This window comes from Vigna umbellata, chromosome 4 (assembly GCF_029865625.1).
Source record: "Vigna umbellata cultivar VRB3 chromosome 4, Vumbellata_1.0, whole genome shotgun sequence".
NCBI lineage: Eukaryota > Viridiplantae > Streptophyta > Magnoliopsida > Fabales > Fabaceae > Vigna > Vigna umbellata.
The window spans coordinates 27,074,294-27,090,751 of record NC_142168.1 but is presented as its reverse complement, the minus strand read 5'-3'; the positions used below and the strand labels follow the sequence as shown (position 1 = coordinate 27,090,751).

At 35.4% G+C, this 16,458-nt stretch overlaps 2 protein-coding genes and 1 non-coding gene across 3 annotated transcripts; 1 reads left to right on the top strand and 2 right to left on the bottom strand.

Moving 5' to 3' along the window:
- Window positions 1-2,643: 2,643 nt before the first annotated feature.
- On the bottom strand, window positions 2,644-6,491 carry ACS12 (1-amino-cyclopropane-1-carboxylate synthase 12). Its single transcript, XM_047301778.2, has 4 exons — window positions 5,901-6,491; window positions 5,570-5,698; window positions 3,667-3,827; window positions 2,644-3,597 (listed from the first exon to the last, which is right to left on the bottom strand). The coding sequence occupies exons 1-4, from the start codon at window positions 6,474-6,476 to the stop codon at window positions 2,745-2,747; spliced, it is 1,719 nt and encodes a 572-aa protein (XP_047157734.2). The 5' UTR covers window positions 6,477-6,491; the 3' UTR covers window positions 2,644-2,744.
- Window positions 6,492-12,547: 6,056 nt separating this feature from the next.
- Window positions 12,548-12,618, top strand: TRNAG-GCC (transfer RNA glycine (anticodon GCC)). Its single transcript has one exon. It is a non-coding gene; the product is annotated as a tRNA-Gly (tRNA).
- A 570-nt stretch (window positions 12,619-13,188) lies between these two features.
- Window positions 13,189-15,933, bottom strand: LOC124828476 (HIT-type Zinc finger family protein). The gene is made up of 5 exons (XM_047301780.2): window positions 15,542-15,933; window positions 14,922-15,123; window positions 14,605-14,673; window positions 14,357-14,489; window positions 13,189-14,216 (listed from the first exon to the last, which is right to left on the bottom strand). The coding sequence occupies exons 1-5, from the start codon at window positions 15,783-15,785 to the stop codon at window positions 13,596-13,598; spliced, it is 1,269 nt and encodes a 422-aa protein (XP_047157736.1). The 5' UTR covers window positions 15,786-15,933; the 3' UTR covers window positions 13,189-13,595.
- Between the last annotated feature and the right edge of the window lie 525 nt (window positions 15,934-16,458).

The following is a 16,458-nucleotide window of genomic DNA, read 5'->3' as shown; positions in this document are numbered from 1 at the left end:
TAATACAAAACGTATGTAACTTTCAAATAAATCTAATAATAAGATTGAGTATAGTTTTCACGCCTCCTTATAACACTCTAGAAGTGGACATTCGGATATCAACCAAATTAAACCACTCCATCACTGATAGACAATTTAGAACATCACAATTGAACTCAAGTAATATAAAATAATATATTATTTATTTTAAAATTTAGAAATTTATTACATATTTGTAAAGGAAAAAATGGGGTAATAATTCAATATGCAAATTCTTAATCCATCTGGGGTCTAGTAAATCATTTGATTTAATTATACAAAACCATTTTAACAGAACAAAATAATTTATTATTTTTTTTTTGCCCTCAACTTGTTGGTAACCATTGCTATTATTTTAGTTTCCTTTGCTCACTTTTCTTGATCTTTTTCTTCCTTTTGTGGATCTTTCTTTCACTAGCAGACACAGCTCACAGGTTTGCAAATAACAAGTGGTCCAATTAGTTCAAGTTTCCAATAAATGTTAACCCCTTTTCAATATTTATAACTCTTAGACCCTACTAAACATCATTAACCAGACAACTATTTGTATTTGTTTATTGTGAAACTTACCAAGGAATAGCAAGAAAGATTGAACCCTGTCTCTTCTATATCATCATTTCAACTAAACCATGCTTTTTCTCTTGAGTGGTTAATCAAAATAAAGAAAGGCACATAACCCTATTCAAAGTTTCTATGTTTTTTGGAAGGGCAATTAGGTGTCTTGAGATCTATGTGAAGAGATTTTCAAGAAATTTGACCATTGTTGCCCCATATGGTAGTGACATTTCCATTCAAGTGGGCCAAAACATGATTGGGTTTACATGCACATCAAATTCTACAATCCAAGTTGGAAGGCCCTTTTCATCTCGATTCAATCAACCCACAACCTCACTATGTTTAACCTAAAACTTCATCTCAACTCACATTTACCAAAAACTAACATTAAATTTTGAATTTCATTACAATTTAACTAAAAGTAAAGTGATATACATTTACATTCATATTCATTTGACACATGTTACAAAAATAAAATGATTATAAAATAATAAACTTTTATATTTTTAGAAAAAAAATAAAGAAAAATAGCATCAAATGAACGTGAAAAATTTGTGTCAAAATATCATTTCTATTTAAATAGGCATTCCTTGTTTGTTGCATAACCATATAAGTCAAAACCACTGGCACAGAGTGTGGAGAGATGTTTCATTGTGTTCTTTTTAACTGCAGGCATGTTTTACTTGGTTTGCATAAGGGTTAATAATATCTTGATATGACTTTGCATTTATTTGAGGAAAAATAAACAAGATCAGATGCATAAAGGGTATTTATAACCTAAAGGTGGTAAAAGTTATAGGTGATCTTTCAATTAAAACCATAATAAAGTATGAATTTCTTTAAAAAAATGTCTCCTAAAAGATTAAAATCATAGAAGATAGAGGAAAATATTAATACATAATTTAGTACAAAATCCATGTATTAGATAAAAATGTATAATCTTAATTTTTTTTCTGCATTATTATCTTAGTATATTCTATATTAAACTATAAGAGAGACTTTATGTTTAACGTGTTAGATGATTGAATAGAACGGGCTTATGTTTGTGAATAATGGCTGATAAATTTTTTGGGAATTAATTAATAGCTAATGTTTAACCCAAAAACAAAAATAGCATCAAGTTAATTTATTGAATTAAGATCTTGATTGCATAATTTTTAAAAAATAACTATCTCAAACAACGGTGTCACTTGATGGGGGGTGCAGGAAGCAAAGGCCACTTTGTTGTAAGAACGGTGAGATCGATGGCTTGCATCTCCACACAAGAGCCACTAGAAGAATTATTAAGATCATAGTTTTGTTATAATAAGAGTCAAGTGTCTAACTTAACGTTGTTTAATCATTGTAATATGGTCTTTATAGGGCCAACTTTTATAACAAGAAGGCATAGAAGATTGTCTTCTCCAGTTAGTTTTTTTCCTTTGCCCTCTAAGTATATTGTATCACTTATCTATCACAAAATTCATATGTGCCTTTTTTTTCCTGCTATACGACTCAACTGACTAACAGGCAAAAAGTCCAGTAGAGAGCTTTTATACTCCCTACCCTTTTATGTAGCAGGTAGGTAAAGAATATCTTTTCCTCTTTCCCATTATGCATCTTTATGTTGTATCCACTGTGTACTAGCTTACCTGCATAGTTAAAGTGAGAAAACAGGTCCCCCAATGGATAATTTCCCATCTCTTTTCTAGTTTAAGCAAAAGTTTCATTCTTGTAGTACCACCCCAAAATGCAAAGTATACTCCTTTCTAACCTCTCTTGATAGGGAAGTTGAGATTTACATTCTTTTGAACATCCACAAATTTCTGAAAATCTATATCAAAAATGAATTCCCTTTCAAAGGCACACTGCCACATGAGAAAACTACCTCTTGGAGGTTGTATGTACCTCAAAAACCAGTAATATAATGAAGGACTACTCAAGAATTAGTTCTTTCCAAGACTGAAACTGCCCTGGGTATGTTTATTGAAAGAAACCCTAAAGAGTAGTTTTCCAGGCCAAAACCAATCTTACACTAAAATTTATTCTAAACCAGACTCTAGTTGCAATTTACTCTGTTGAGACTTGGCATTATAAGATGAACTTGATAACTAGAGATGTATATTCCTTTCCAAAAAATTTAAACTGCAACATCAGCACTAACCATATACGGCAATGAAAATAATGAAACTTCAACTAGAAGAATTACAACTTTCAACAACTCTCCTAATTCGTTCAATAACCAGAGGGACCTCCTCTAATGTTATGGTAGTAAAACAAATTCGAAACCATCCTGGTTCTATGCAATGGCAGGCTGATCCAGGAGTTATACTGATCTTAGCAATACTTAAAAACTTCTCCCACAACTCAATTTCCCCTTTTTCACTATATGGTCGTATCAATCCACTCATATCAGCCCAACAGAACATACCAGCACTGCTCTTGGCACACTTGATTCCTAGTTTACTTAAACAATCCACAAATTCATCACGCACTTGTCGTATTCTTTTCCGGTTGGTTTCTAAATACTCCCGAATAAATCTTTTATCTGAAAGCATTGAAGTAACTAACCTCTGGGTCGGAGCAGATATAGCGGAAAATCTAGTCAACTTCTTGGCAGCAGCCAAAACACTGTCGTTGAATGAACATATAACCCCAACTCTAAATCCAGCAAGAGATAGGTCTTTTGACAGGGAATATACTATGTGAAACCGGCTTTTGTCTATATCTGAATCAAGAACTTCAGCTAGACTCACAAACTTCTCACTTCCGTACGTGGAGCCTGCATATACTTCATCAACAATGATATGAATGTTTTTGTCTTCAGCAAAGTCCAGAAGACTGTATAGCATGTCTTGTGTCAAAATATTGCCAACGGGATTTGAAGGGTTGGAAATTAGAATTCCACGAATTTTGACTCCTCGTTTTCTTGCTTGACTAAATGCTTGATCAAGAGCAGTGATATTTAGATTGAAATTGTCAGTACTGCGACAGTGAACAGGTATTAGGTCTACCCCTGGACGCCATCTTACATCCCTGTCAAATCTGCACAGTTCCTTTTAAATTTAGCACGAGAAATTAGAAAGAGGAGTTCAAGAAAGTGTCAGCAATTACCCTGGATAATATGGTGTAGGGACAAGGAATGCATTCCCATGGTCTGCCAAACAGTAGGACAATATCTCAATTGCAGGAGTTGCTCCAGCTGTTAGAACCATATTATATGGGTCAAATTTCACTGATTCCCCCATCACCTGATGCATAAAATCTGACAAGGCCTGAAAAATCAGAGCAAAACAAAAGTTTAGCAGATAAACAAAAGAACAGCATGACCTTCAACAAACCAAATTTGAACATACCATAGGTTATAGGGGAACAGTATCTAATTAATAGACCAGTCCAATATCAAATAGTAACAAATAACCAACAAAGGATAACATCTTAATTTTAACCTTTAAAACAACTGATAACTCTAATTAAGACCAAAACACTTGTTTACAGAATTATAGTAAAGGTAACTAGTTCCAAAAGCATACAATAACGTATCTTAAAAACAGAATTTTGAAATGTAATGATTTACGTAGGACAGTTATGTGATGTTTTGTGCGGCATTTGAGTGTTTAGTAACTGTAGGACAGCCATAAGATGTGGTACACTGCAGTTAGAGGTGTGTACTTATTAAATAGGATGTGTGACAGATTTCTGATTCATCGAGTTAAATTACTAAAGTTTGTTTGAAGGAGACTCGTTGTTAGATTTTACACCTGTGTTCGTGTTCTTAATTTGTACTACAAATTCTGGAACAATTCCAGAATTCTATCACTTAAGGGTGTGTTTGGATTGCCATTTGAGGTGCTTCGAGGAGACAACAATCACACTTTCCCATTAGGTAAAAGTGGGGTTAACACTGGTCTAACATATTTTAAGTGTCCTTTCACGTTGATGGTAACTCTTTCCCAAGCATGCACTGAATCTTCCAGTTTGTGTGTTCAAACTTGAGTTTAATGGATTCTAAAAGCTCAAGTTCTTCATTTAAAATTATTGAGTAGCAAGAGAAGCCACAACTAATAATACTTAAATCAAAACCTATCAGCTTAGAAACTTGTAGCTTAGTTAGCACCAGCTTCAAGCCAGGGATGTAATGATAACGATTTTCATTAGAACATTTCCCACCCTCCAGTATGTTAGAAATGCTTTAAGGTCATTTGTATTCCTTCGCCTAACAAATTAAACTTTTGGAATGATTGGTCATGACAACCACTATAAACATGTGGTCTGGTCGAGGGTTGGATCCTTACTGCTCCCGTACTTCTTAAATAAAAAATTCAAATCGAAATGAAGCATAAGTAGGCCCGCACCATTCACTTTCCATGGTAAAAAGCTCTTGGGCAAGGGAGTGTGTTAGAAATGCTATAAAACCCGCCAATATATCAGTTCTTAACAGTTTTAACTTTTTGAATATTGGGTTCTTAACAGTCCTACCTTAGTGTTAAAATAACAACAAAAGGTGAAAACACCAATTTGAACGTTGAAAGGTTTAGGATAAGTCACATTAGTCTTCTATTGTCAATTTACTCCCCTAGTGAAACAAAATTGATACACATTTTCACTTTCAGGAAGGAAGCGATAATTTTTCATCTTTCAGATTTTCCAAGTCTACCCCACACGCAAGTCACAACAAAGACCAACAAAACTATTAAAAGCCAACCCCCAAAACCTTAAACGACAACACAGAATGATAATGTACACATGCAAGTTCCCCTGTGAATTCAAACACTCTACTCCATCCCCCACTGATGAGAAATCATTGCATGCTCCAGAACTACCATGTGTCTATGGTCCCAGCCAATCACCACTCGACACATAACCAACTTTTTCAATTTATAAAAAACAGCTAATAAAGTCTGTAACATGTCACATGGAGATTAGCCCGGACCATGGTACGCACAAAAACTAAACAAACAAAAAAAGTGGCACTAGTAGCATTACCACTGACACTACGAAGCACAAAACTTCTTACCATTTTCAATTCCATCACTCCATCAAACGTCTGATACGGCGCAATCCCGTTAATACCCAAATCAACACCGCCACTCATCGTCCCCTCCAAGTTCCGCGCCACCCATTCCCCTATCAAATCGAAGCACAGCTACACCCACCTCAACAATTAACAGCAACCAGATTAGCAACAGACACTATACACAATCAATTAAAATTAATCAATAACACAACAGAGAGAGAGAGAGTCATTAAAGAAGATGTAACAACCATAATGTTTTAAATTCCAATCAACAAGAGAAAACACATCTGAAAGAGTGTATGAAAACTGCTGTAATCTGTCAGGAACCAACCTTGTTGTCCGACAAGCCCAGCTGAATAATCCCATGTGGATTGTTAACGGCGTCGTAGGGATCTCGTGAAGCCCTCTCCAAGCCGACGTAGTAGAGGGAGTCGTCGGGCCTGGAAATCTGCGTGGCGAGCTTGGAGAGGCGAACCCGGGAAATGGAGCCACGTGAGGACAAATTGGAGCGGGAGGAGGTTCGGGGGAGGGTGGGCTCGGAGGAGGGGGAGGGAGGGGAGAAGTTGGAACGGCGTCGTTTGAGGTAGAGCTGGAGGAAGTAGAAGAGGGCGCAGGGGACGAGGGTTCCGAGGAGAAGCCCTCCGCGGCCCTGGACGACGCCCTGGAGAGGGACGATGAGTTTCATGCCGGTGGTGGAGAATGAAGGGTTGTGGGCCTGGCGGGGCTGGGGGTTGGGCTTGGTGGGCTTTCGGGCGTGGGTCATTGACCCGGAGAGGGAGTGAAGGTGGAGTGTGGAGAGGGGTTTGGTTTGTGTGGTGTTAGGAGAATCAAAACGAAAGAATGAAGAGGGAAGAACCTCTGTCTCTGGGATTCTCTCCTTTCTTTTGTTTCCTTCTTGCTTTCCCATTTTACCCTTGGGATCCTATTCCTGTTCCTCTTAGTTCTAAACGACACCAGTTCAGGATTTTGTTTTATTTTATGTTGTTTATTATTATTTTTTATTTAAGGAGGAGGAAACGAGGATTCACACCTAATCGCTTCATATTGGGATTTTGTTGTTTTCTTCTGTTATGTACAGGCGGGCTTATGGGAGATTTTCATACATATCATTACTTCACTACAATGTAATATTATATTTTTTTTTATCTAAATCTAATATTCTAATAATACATGAAAATATTAAAATGTAAACAGTATATTTAGGGCTTGTAATTAATTTTAATATTTTAGTATTTTGAGTCAAGCACCTCGATAGGAAGTGTGTGTTGAAACACCTCGTAAGCTAACTAATTTTACCTAACAATCGCGAGATTATTGAGTAGTTCAAAATCACAAAGGGTCTTTCTGATGTTAGGAGAAGAATTTTTAAATGGTAATTATTTGGGTTAATTATTAGGCTAGTCTCCAATTTATTTATGTGCATCAATTAAGTTTAGTTTTTTTTAATAGTTAATGTTGATTGATTAGATATGTTTTGGTGATAATTTATGGAGACGTTATACATTAAAAAAAATTGTGATGTAAAAATTTGGGCGAGTAAAAAAAATCAAGAAAAATGAAAAATTTGGCGATTTCAGATAGTCGACAAGACATTCTTAGAGTTAAGTAATGTGTATCAAGAAGTAGCTTGGCAATACATTAGGAGAAATCAATAAAGTCTATGGAGAAGTCACAAAACTCAACAACACATTAGGAGAGCTCGCTAAAGTGTATGGAAAAATCACATAACTTGACAAGACATTAGGAAAATTCGGTAAAGTACATGGAGAAGTCACATAGCTCAAATAATACATCCAGAGAGCTTGGTAAAGTGCATGGAAAAATGATAATGCTAAAGTGCATGGAAAAGTGATAATGCTAAAGTGCATGGAAAAGTGATAATGCTAAAGTGCATGGAGGAGTCACATTGCTCGACAAGACATTCTAAAGACTCAATAAAATGCATGGAGAAGTCAAATAGCTCAACAAGACATCCTGAGTTTGGTAAGGTGCATGGAGAACTCAGATAGTTCAGTAGGTCCAGATAGCTTAATCTAACTTGTGGAGCTCTCCCAATTTTTGGTCAAGTTAGTTGACTTCTCCATGGGTTTTACCGAGTTCTCTGAATGTTTTGTCGAGCTATGTGACTTGTCCATGCACTTTATCGAGTTTTCTGGATGTTTTATCGAGTTATGTGACGTCTGCATGCCTTTTAACAAGCTTTCCTAATGTTTTGTAAAACTATGTGACTTCTCCATGCACTTTGTCGAGCTATCAAGATGTCTTGTCGAGCTGTAAGAGTCTCCATACTCTTAGTCGAGTTCTCTGTATCTCTTGTGGACCTCTCCGTCTCTTTCACTATACAATTATAAATTTTGACATCTCATTTGTCATATCATTACACTTTTATCATCATTTATGAAAAACTAACAAGTAACTTGATTGATATATAAATTTAATCCTCTACTTATATTACTATAGGCTCCACGTCCTTTTCTTCGACTGACCATGAATCTATTTGAAATTAAAATCCATATTTTTATTATAGTCACTATTTTTATTCGATCTAAAATAATACTAACATCTCTATGCTGACATTGGATAATTCTTTTATTAATATTGATATATTTGTTTACTAATGTTGAATATCGTATTTTCTTTTCTTCTAATATTAATAAATATTTTTTTTGTCTTCTTATTAACCTCGATTAAAATATAGATTAGGATTATTTAATAAAAATATAATAGCATTACCAATTGACACTATGAGAATAAATTATATTTTCAGAAATAATTTATTTCTTTTAACTTCTCCTTTTTTTTAGTCTATTAATAACAAAATTGAATATTTCTAATGTAAGAAAAAGAATATTCCAACTGTTCTTGCTTAAAAAATTTCTAATCATAATTTTTATCTTTCAAATTATGTGTTTATTCATACTCTCTTAGGTCTTAAGTTGATATGTCTTTTGTATTTCTTGTTTGAATATGTTTTTTCAATAGATGTGAATTCTTAATAGAAAAGTTTATAAAGACATTTTGACACTCAAATAGTGATGAGTTAGTGTAATAAATGTTATAATAAATTTTATATTTTTTGTATGTAACATCCCAGATTATATAGAAGCATATAACATAGTAAGTCCACATTTAAATAAAAGAAAACAGTTAGAGTAGACTATAAATAAAGTTTGTTAAGCGTACAGTCATCCGATAAGGAGTCAGAATTTAAAACTTAAGCATACTAGAGTATTTCAAAAGATAAGGAATAACTGATAGAATCCTAAGGAGACTAAGGAGCAACATCATCTTCCTCCAAAGCTTGCTCTAGAGGCACCTCATCCATCTTTGCTCACATCCAAGTGGATGATCATTGCAAAAGAATGCATACCTAAGCAAACACAAACACACAACAAGGGTGAGCTAGATATAAAAATCATGTTATAGTAGTCATAGGCAACATGCAAGTAAAGACGGATATACTATACTATACAAACATGACTTGTGGCACTTAAACTTGACTCGTCCGGACTTAGAATGGTTGTCGAGTTATGGTGAATTATGCACTCGTGGTGGCTTCTACTGCTTTGCAAAGTCATTGCCAATGGGTTTCACCCTACCACACTCACGAGGTTAGTCCGTTATCACTCACCTTGGGCCATACTGGAAGCACCCAAGACTAGGACCTCCTGCTACTCCTCACCACATGGATCAATCCTCTCTACTTAAGAATGAAAGGCCATTGGAGCGTAGGAAAACCCCCAAGACTGAGCTACCATGCAAATCATTCTAAACACACTGAAAGGGCATCACCATGTATCCCCCCTTGAGGATCATGGAATTACGTTCAATACTAATACTTTCCACTTTAACACCAACATGATAATGCACACATAAGTGCTTAAAGCAATTGGAACAATTAAGTAAAATAGCATACTGGAATAAATAGGAATATAGGCCGAACAGAAAACATCAACACATAATGAGCAAGGCCGAATACCCTGTGAATGGTGGAGACCAAACGATATCTCTCTTCCCAAAGACAAGACCGAACGATCCATAAATGGTAAGACTGAAGAAGTGACCGAACATTATTCAGGACCGCTCACTAAGAGAGACCGAACGCTACCTAAGAGACCGAACGCTACCTGAGACCGAACACTACTTAAGAGACCGAACTCTCCTTAAGAGACTGAACGCTACCTAAGAGACCAAACGCTACCTGAGACCGAACGCTACCTGAGACCGAACGCTACCTGAGACCGAACGCTACTTAAGAGACCGAACTCTCCTTAAGAGACTGAACGCTACCTGAGAGACCAAACGCTACCTGAGACCGAACGCTACTTAAGAGACTGAACGCTACCTGAGAGACCGAACGCTACTTAAGAGACTGAACGCTACCTGAGAACGAACGCTACTTAAGAGACTGAACGCTACCTGAGAGACTGAACGCTACTTAAGAGACTGAATGCTACCTGAGAGACCATCCACTAAGACAGAACGCTACCAAGACCACCCACTAAGACTAAACGCTACTTAAGAGACCGAACGCTCCTTAAGAGACCGAACTCTCCTTAAGAGACTGAACGCTACCTGAGAGACCATCCACTAAGACCGAACGCTACCAAGACCGAACGCTACTTAAGAGACTGAACGCTCCTTAAGAGACCGAACGTTATTTGAGACCGAGCACTAAGATCGAACTATACTTAAGACTGAGCACTAAGACCGAACGCTACTACGACCGAACGCTAAGACCGAACGCTCAACAGCGCATGGCCGAACAGTTATCAGTTCACTTTCGGTGAAACTGCATAATTCTGCAGAATTTCTGCAGAATTATGAACATCACCTAACATAACCATTCCTAACCATTTTTACTAACTCTAACACCCTTAATTCTTATTTTATACTTAATTAAACTCATCTAAATGATTCTGAACATTCCTACTACCATTCTAAAGTGATTAAGACTCAATTTCAACTCTAAAACACCAATTTTCCCAACTTAGGGATCCAAAACAAAATCCTACTGCTTTGCACCTGTTTTGATCAATTTAGTGACTTAAACAAGTCACAATTCACTTGCTAAGGCTGCCCCAACAGCCCAGTTGCACTTTAGACCTCCAATGCCCAAAATCGCTACCTCACTTCCTCTCAAAGTGACCTAAAACACCATAATTTCACTCACTTTAGAGCTGAAACAAGCAAACCAAACAGCACACCCATTAAGGAATTTAACATACATACAAATACTGCAAGCAAATTGAAAACAATATCTAGCTTCCCTTACCTGGAAAACTCCACAGCACAGCTTACAGTACCGTTCTCTACAGCACCTCACACAGTAAGGGCGCAACCCCACTCTACAAATCACCCAAGTGGCGATAGAAACAGCTCTTAGAGCTAGAACGAATAGAGGAAAAACGTAAAGAAGGGTACACCAGGCACATGCAACTTGCCCTAAGTTCCAAACAGCGGAGAACAGTGAAGAGTTACTTACCCGCTGAAGAATGAAAATCTATTCGGATGGTTGCGAAGCTCACTGCGCCGCGGTCACTTGAGCACCACCTAATCAACAATGCAACGGCTGAATGTGAGGGAATGGTAGAGAGAAGGCAGAGCAAGGCTAGGGAAAATAAGAGTTCTAGAGAGAGAAGAGAAAGTTGGCTAATGAACTCAGATTTTGAAAGGTCCCTTCTAAGATCTTGATGTCCTTAGTTTTACGGGTCTGGCTGCCTCAACATAAGGTCCAACTGCTCTTGGCCCGTTTTTCAGGTCCTTGTATATGTATTATAAGTCTAGAATATATAGATTTCTCTTGCTTTTAGATTTATACATGATTAATTATTCTTAATCTTCTTTAATCTAATGTAGGTTATGTCTTTTAAGGTAACATTGTAATAATGGACACTAGATGACATGTTGCCTAACATCTATATATTGGGCGAAGTATCTTGTCCTTTCAATACAAATATGTTTATCAATACACAATACAAAATATTGATATCCTATCCCACATTAATCACTTAAATAATAATTAAAAAATCATATTATTTGATTGAGATAAGTAATAATAATTTTATCTTCCAATAAATAATTAAAATTTATAATTATTGATAATGTTATTTTAAATATAAAATAAATCGTACGAAGGTTGAAATATTCAGTTTCTCACCCTACATAAGCAAAGAAAAGGGCAAACATATATTAGAATGATGTTACTCAACAACACAATCAAATAAAAGATGACAAACACATTTGTGCATTGATGAAAAGCCAAGAGCAGTACCAAATAATTACCTCAAAAAGTAAATGTAAGAGGTTAGCCAGCTTCATGGGTCATGTTGACCGTGCAATGCAAATAACACGCGAATATGAATTTAGAGTTTCAAAAGGTTTTTCTCATTATTTGCAAAATTGTCTTTAATCAAATGTATTTTTCGTAACTTATTTTCTCATATTGTATAGACAGAACATGATGAATAGAATAAAGACATTGATAAAAGTTTCAGTTTTTTTTTTTGTTTATAAAATAGATTGTGATGAATTTTTACAATGATAAAATAATTACCCAAACAAAGTTTTCAAATATTTTTAACTGAATAAATAACCTTTATGGAGTCATAATGTAAAACATGTTTTTATTTTTATTATTGAAAATGCAACTGTCTGACTTAATTAGGTGAAATTCGTGAAATTTCTAATTTTTAGAAGTTAATATGTGAAAAATTAACTCGTAATGAAATATTTAAATGAAATCATAATGGCATTTTTTAATTCTAATAAAAATTTACATTGTGTCAACGGCAGTATAAATATAAATCATAATTATAACTACTAAACTTAAATAAGATGACAAAAGGAAATTGAATATACTTTAATATAACCAGAATCACTTATCTTAATCTGTTTCAAAATCAAGTACACAAAAACAAGTACGCAAAAGAAAAGACTAAGCATCAAATAATATATATGCATTGCAGTACGCAAGAAGCACCAGTGGTCTAGTGGTAGAATAGTACCCTGCCACGGTACAGACCCGGGTTCGATTCCCGGCTGGTGCAATTGTATTTTTTGAGCTTGAAATTTATGTAATTAAAATTGGAAGGTCTGTTTTATAAAAATTGTTACTTTTTTACTCAAGAAATGCCTAAAATGGCTGAAATAAATGAAGGATGAAAATACATATTTGTATACACAGAATTAGGTTGCCATCCATTTACAATTTATAATCTTTCTTGAGTAAAAGCTATTATTTTATTGCATCTTTAAACCATTTTTTGGATAAGCTAATCCAAATAAACTTATCAACTACAATAGTAATCACCTATATGTAGCCAATTAATAAAATAATTTAATTTAATTATGTAGTAATTTCCATTCCAGTCTTCTCTTCAGGTTTACTGTCACAATAACCTCACACTGAAGCCAGTGGCTCTAATTTAATAAGCTCAACAGAGCATCAATGCAGAATAAAATACTACACTTACAAGATCACCAACTATTCCAGTAAATAAAGTGGATTTTCGTTAGTGTACCTCTTGTTTTTGAAATCATGTTTTGACAACGTATTAAAGTATGCATGATGTAAATGGCATTATACCTAAAGGGAAGGAGGGGTGGAACAACTAAGAGGCAAACGCAAAGACTGGAAAAAATATCTATTCATTTGAAATCAACTCCTCCACAAAAGTATGTAAACAAAAAAAAGTGAAATCCAATACCAAAATTTACGCTCAAGTGATGAGAAATACAACCGTGGCTTCTGTTGTGTGTCTGAATCGTTATGCATGGGAGCACCTTGATCTTCAAGAAAGGATTACGAAGCCATTGCTGCATCCAAACTGAAAATTACTGTCATTCCTTATGGTGATCAATTATGACAAAAGGCTAGTAATCTTGAATCTCTGCCATGCTGAATGCACGAGCTTTTTCAATCATGTCCACACAACTGTACCTCAACCTCAACATGTATTATTGGTGCTGTGAATGTTTTCTCTTTCTCTCCAATTATTCAGCAGAAGTGAATTATAGTTACCAATTATTCGGGGATTTCCCCTTCCTCCAATTCATTTGGCAAGGGGAACAATTCACTAGCACCAATTATATCTATTTTATTTTCTGTTTTATTGGCAAAATCACTATCAAAATCAAAAAGATCACTAGGATTTGTTTGATCCAAAATGTCAGTATAGAAATCCATCAAATCTTGATCGAAGTAAAAATCTATTTCTTCAGGTAACTTTGGATTCTGGGTTTCTGTCAATGAATTTGAAAGATCACCTCCGGTGTCTCCTTCAAACAGAGACTTGTTGGAGGAATCATTTGGTGCTATCTCAGAACTCGTATTTTGGGTCATCAATTCTTGTGGTAAACTTGATTCCACTTGCTTCATTATATCAAAAACCTGAGGATCTACAGAGCTGTTGTCATCTTCTATTACCTCCTCCCTAAATGATAACCCTTGCGGGATTTGATTTTCTTCACTGTCTTTCTGTGGTGATTTATGCTTTCTTGTATTCACATCCATAATAACTTCAAAATTGATTCTGTGAGACGGCAAGAGAACAAAAACAACAGGAAACTCCAAAATGACTATATCTGCTAATTGCTTTCTGATTGGCAGTTTAATATCGATCTCTTTGAAAGGTGATTTAGGACCCTGTATTTGCATGAACCAGATAGAATTAATGAGTAAAAATAAAAGCATGTCTTGATGCGTTCGGTCAATGTGATCCTACAAGTCTGCAAGCTCAGTACGATACTGAATTGCAACAGTAGAAATAGGCAAAGAAAACCCACCTTTGGGTTTTTACGAATGAAAAGCTTTAGAGAATCCAGCTGGACTTCACAAAATGGCCTTAGCTGATTATTCCATGGACCAGGTTTGAGGTGCTTCTCTAGAATGGAGCAAAAGCTTGAATTTTCACCAACTCTAGACAACATGAGCACAATATCTTTTCAATATTCTATGGACTCCAAGCATGTAATAAGAAGGTAAGCTACAGTAATTTGTATTCTAAATCAAAGGCACCATCAATGTTACTCACCCATGGTCATGTAAAACAATATCTGTTGAGTGAAAACGCCATTCAATTGTCCAAGATATAAACTTCTTCCTGAAAGCATTGTATGATACAAAAGTTACCAACTTAACAATCCAAAAATGAAACATTCTTATAAGCTAGACCTCCCTCTGAGATTGTGTTAGAATATAAATCATCACAACTTGAAAAGAAAACCTAACAATCAGACTGCCACACATCCACTAGGTATACTACAAATCATATCCAGTATGCACCAAAAGATAAAAACAAGGAAACAATAATGAAACTGAAGCTAGTTATCATAAAACGATGAGAAATACCTTTGATCATATCTAGACCGGTTTTTCTGTCTTTTCGACATTCCGTGAGGTAGAAACATCAGTTGGGTTTTCCTGCTCCCAGCAGCATTCTTTAGGCTTTTAAGTGAATAAGGTAACTTGAAATATGAATGAATGCCTAATTTAGATCTCATTCTCTGAGCAGATTCAGCCACTCTCTTCACCTCCTCCAGCAAACTATAATCTAACCAAAGGACATGACAAAGTAAACAAACAGATTAGCCATAGGATTTTAAAAGAACCCACCAACAGACATAGCAGGTGTACCGACTAATGAAAATTCATAATGCAGAAAATAAACCAAGAATAACAACTGTATATTTCACCAATAATCGAAAAGGGGCTCTCATCCTCTACGAGTAAAATAATACAAAGCCGTGTTTTTTACCAAACATAATTACAGGGTACTTCAATTAATTTTCTATTCAGCAAAAAAATTGTTTTCTCACACAAACTAACATGACATGAAATCAGGTCACTTTGCTTACTCGAAGAACATTAAGGAATAAAACAACATTATTGTGCTTATGCAATCAAGTAGAAGAAAAAAAAAGATTATCAGCATATTTAAGACAGAGTACGAGGATTGAGAAACAAGGTACCTGATAAAAGGATATTATCGTCGAACTTCGAAAGAGGAACAAACAGAGTCTGGTTCCTCTTCCCGCTGCACCCAGTTCGGTCTTTGTGTGATTTCACGCACGGAAGACTGCACGTGTGTAAGGAGCAACCGGGACACGTGTATTTCCATGGGTTCGATTTGCACTCTTCACACTCTGTTGGTCCATTCGTGAGTTTTCGAATTGCCGCTTGTCCTTCTTCGGTTTGGGGCAAAGAAGAGGACATGTTTGTGATTCCAATGAGAGCGTTGCTTCAAAATCTCGTTACGGTGGGTGGTGAGTGCACTTCGTCACCGAACGGTGAGGGTAGAACGGCGCGGCTAGGGCACACGATGGAAAGAAGCAGAGGATTGTTCTGTAACAAGAGGAAGAAGAAACTGAATAACAATTAAATAGTAATGGTTTTAAAATATTTAAAATGTTAAATATTTTTTTCTTCTTTAGTAACTAATAAAAAAAACTTCATGTCAATATATTTAAAAAAATAAAATAAAAGAATAATAATGTTTAAATAATAAATGGACTATGGATTTTAAAAATAAATGTGAATGATTTGGAAAGTGGTTTTTTTAAGTTGATATGAATATGTTCTGTCACCATTAGAGTGACTATTTAACAAATATTATATGTAATAATCTACTAAATTACTTTAATAATTTAATTACTTTTTTAATAGTTAGGGTTAAATATGCTTTTAGTCCCTAAACTATTGACCGTTTTTGGTTTTCGTCCCTCTTCCAAAGTAAGGTACAATTTAGTCCTCAATCTTTAAAAAACGTTCGTTTTAGTCGAAAAAACGAATGTTTTGAGGACTAAAACGAGGACTAAAAACAAAATTTTGAGGACTAAAACGAACGTTTTTCTAAAGAATGAGGACCAAATTGTACCTTACTTTGGAA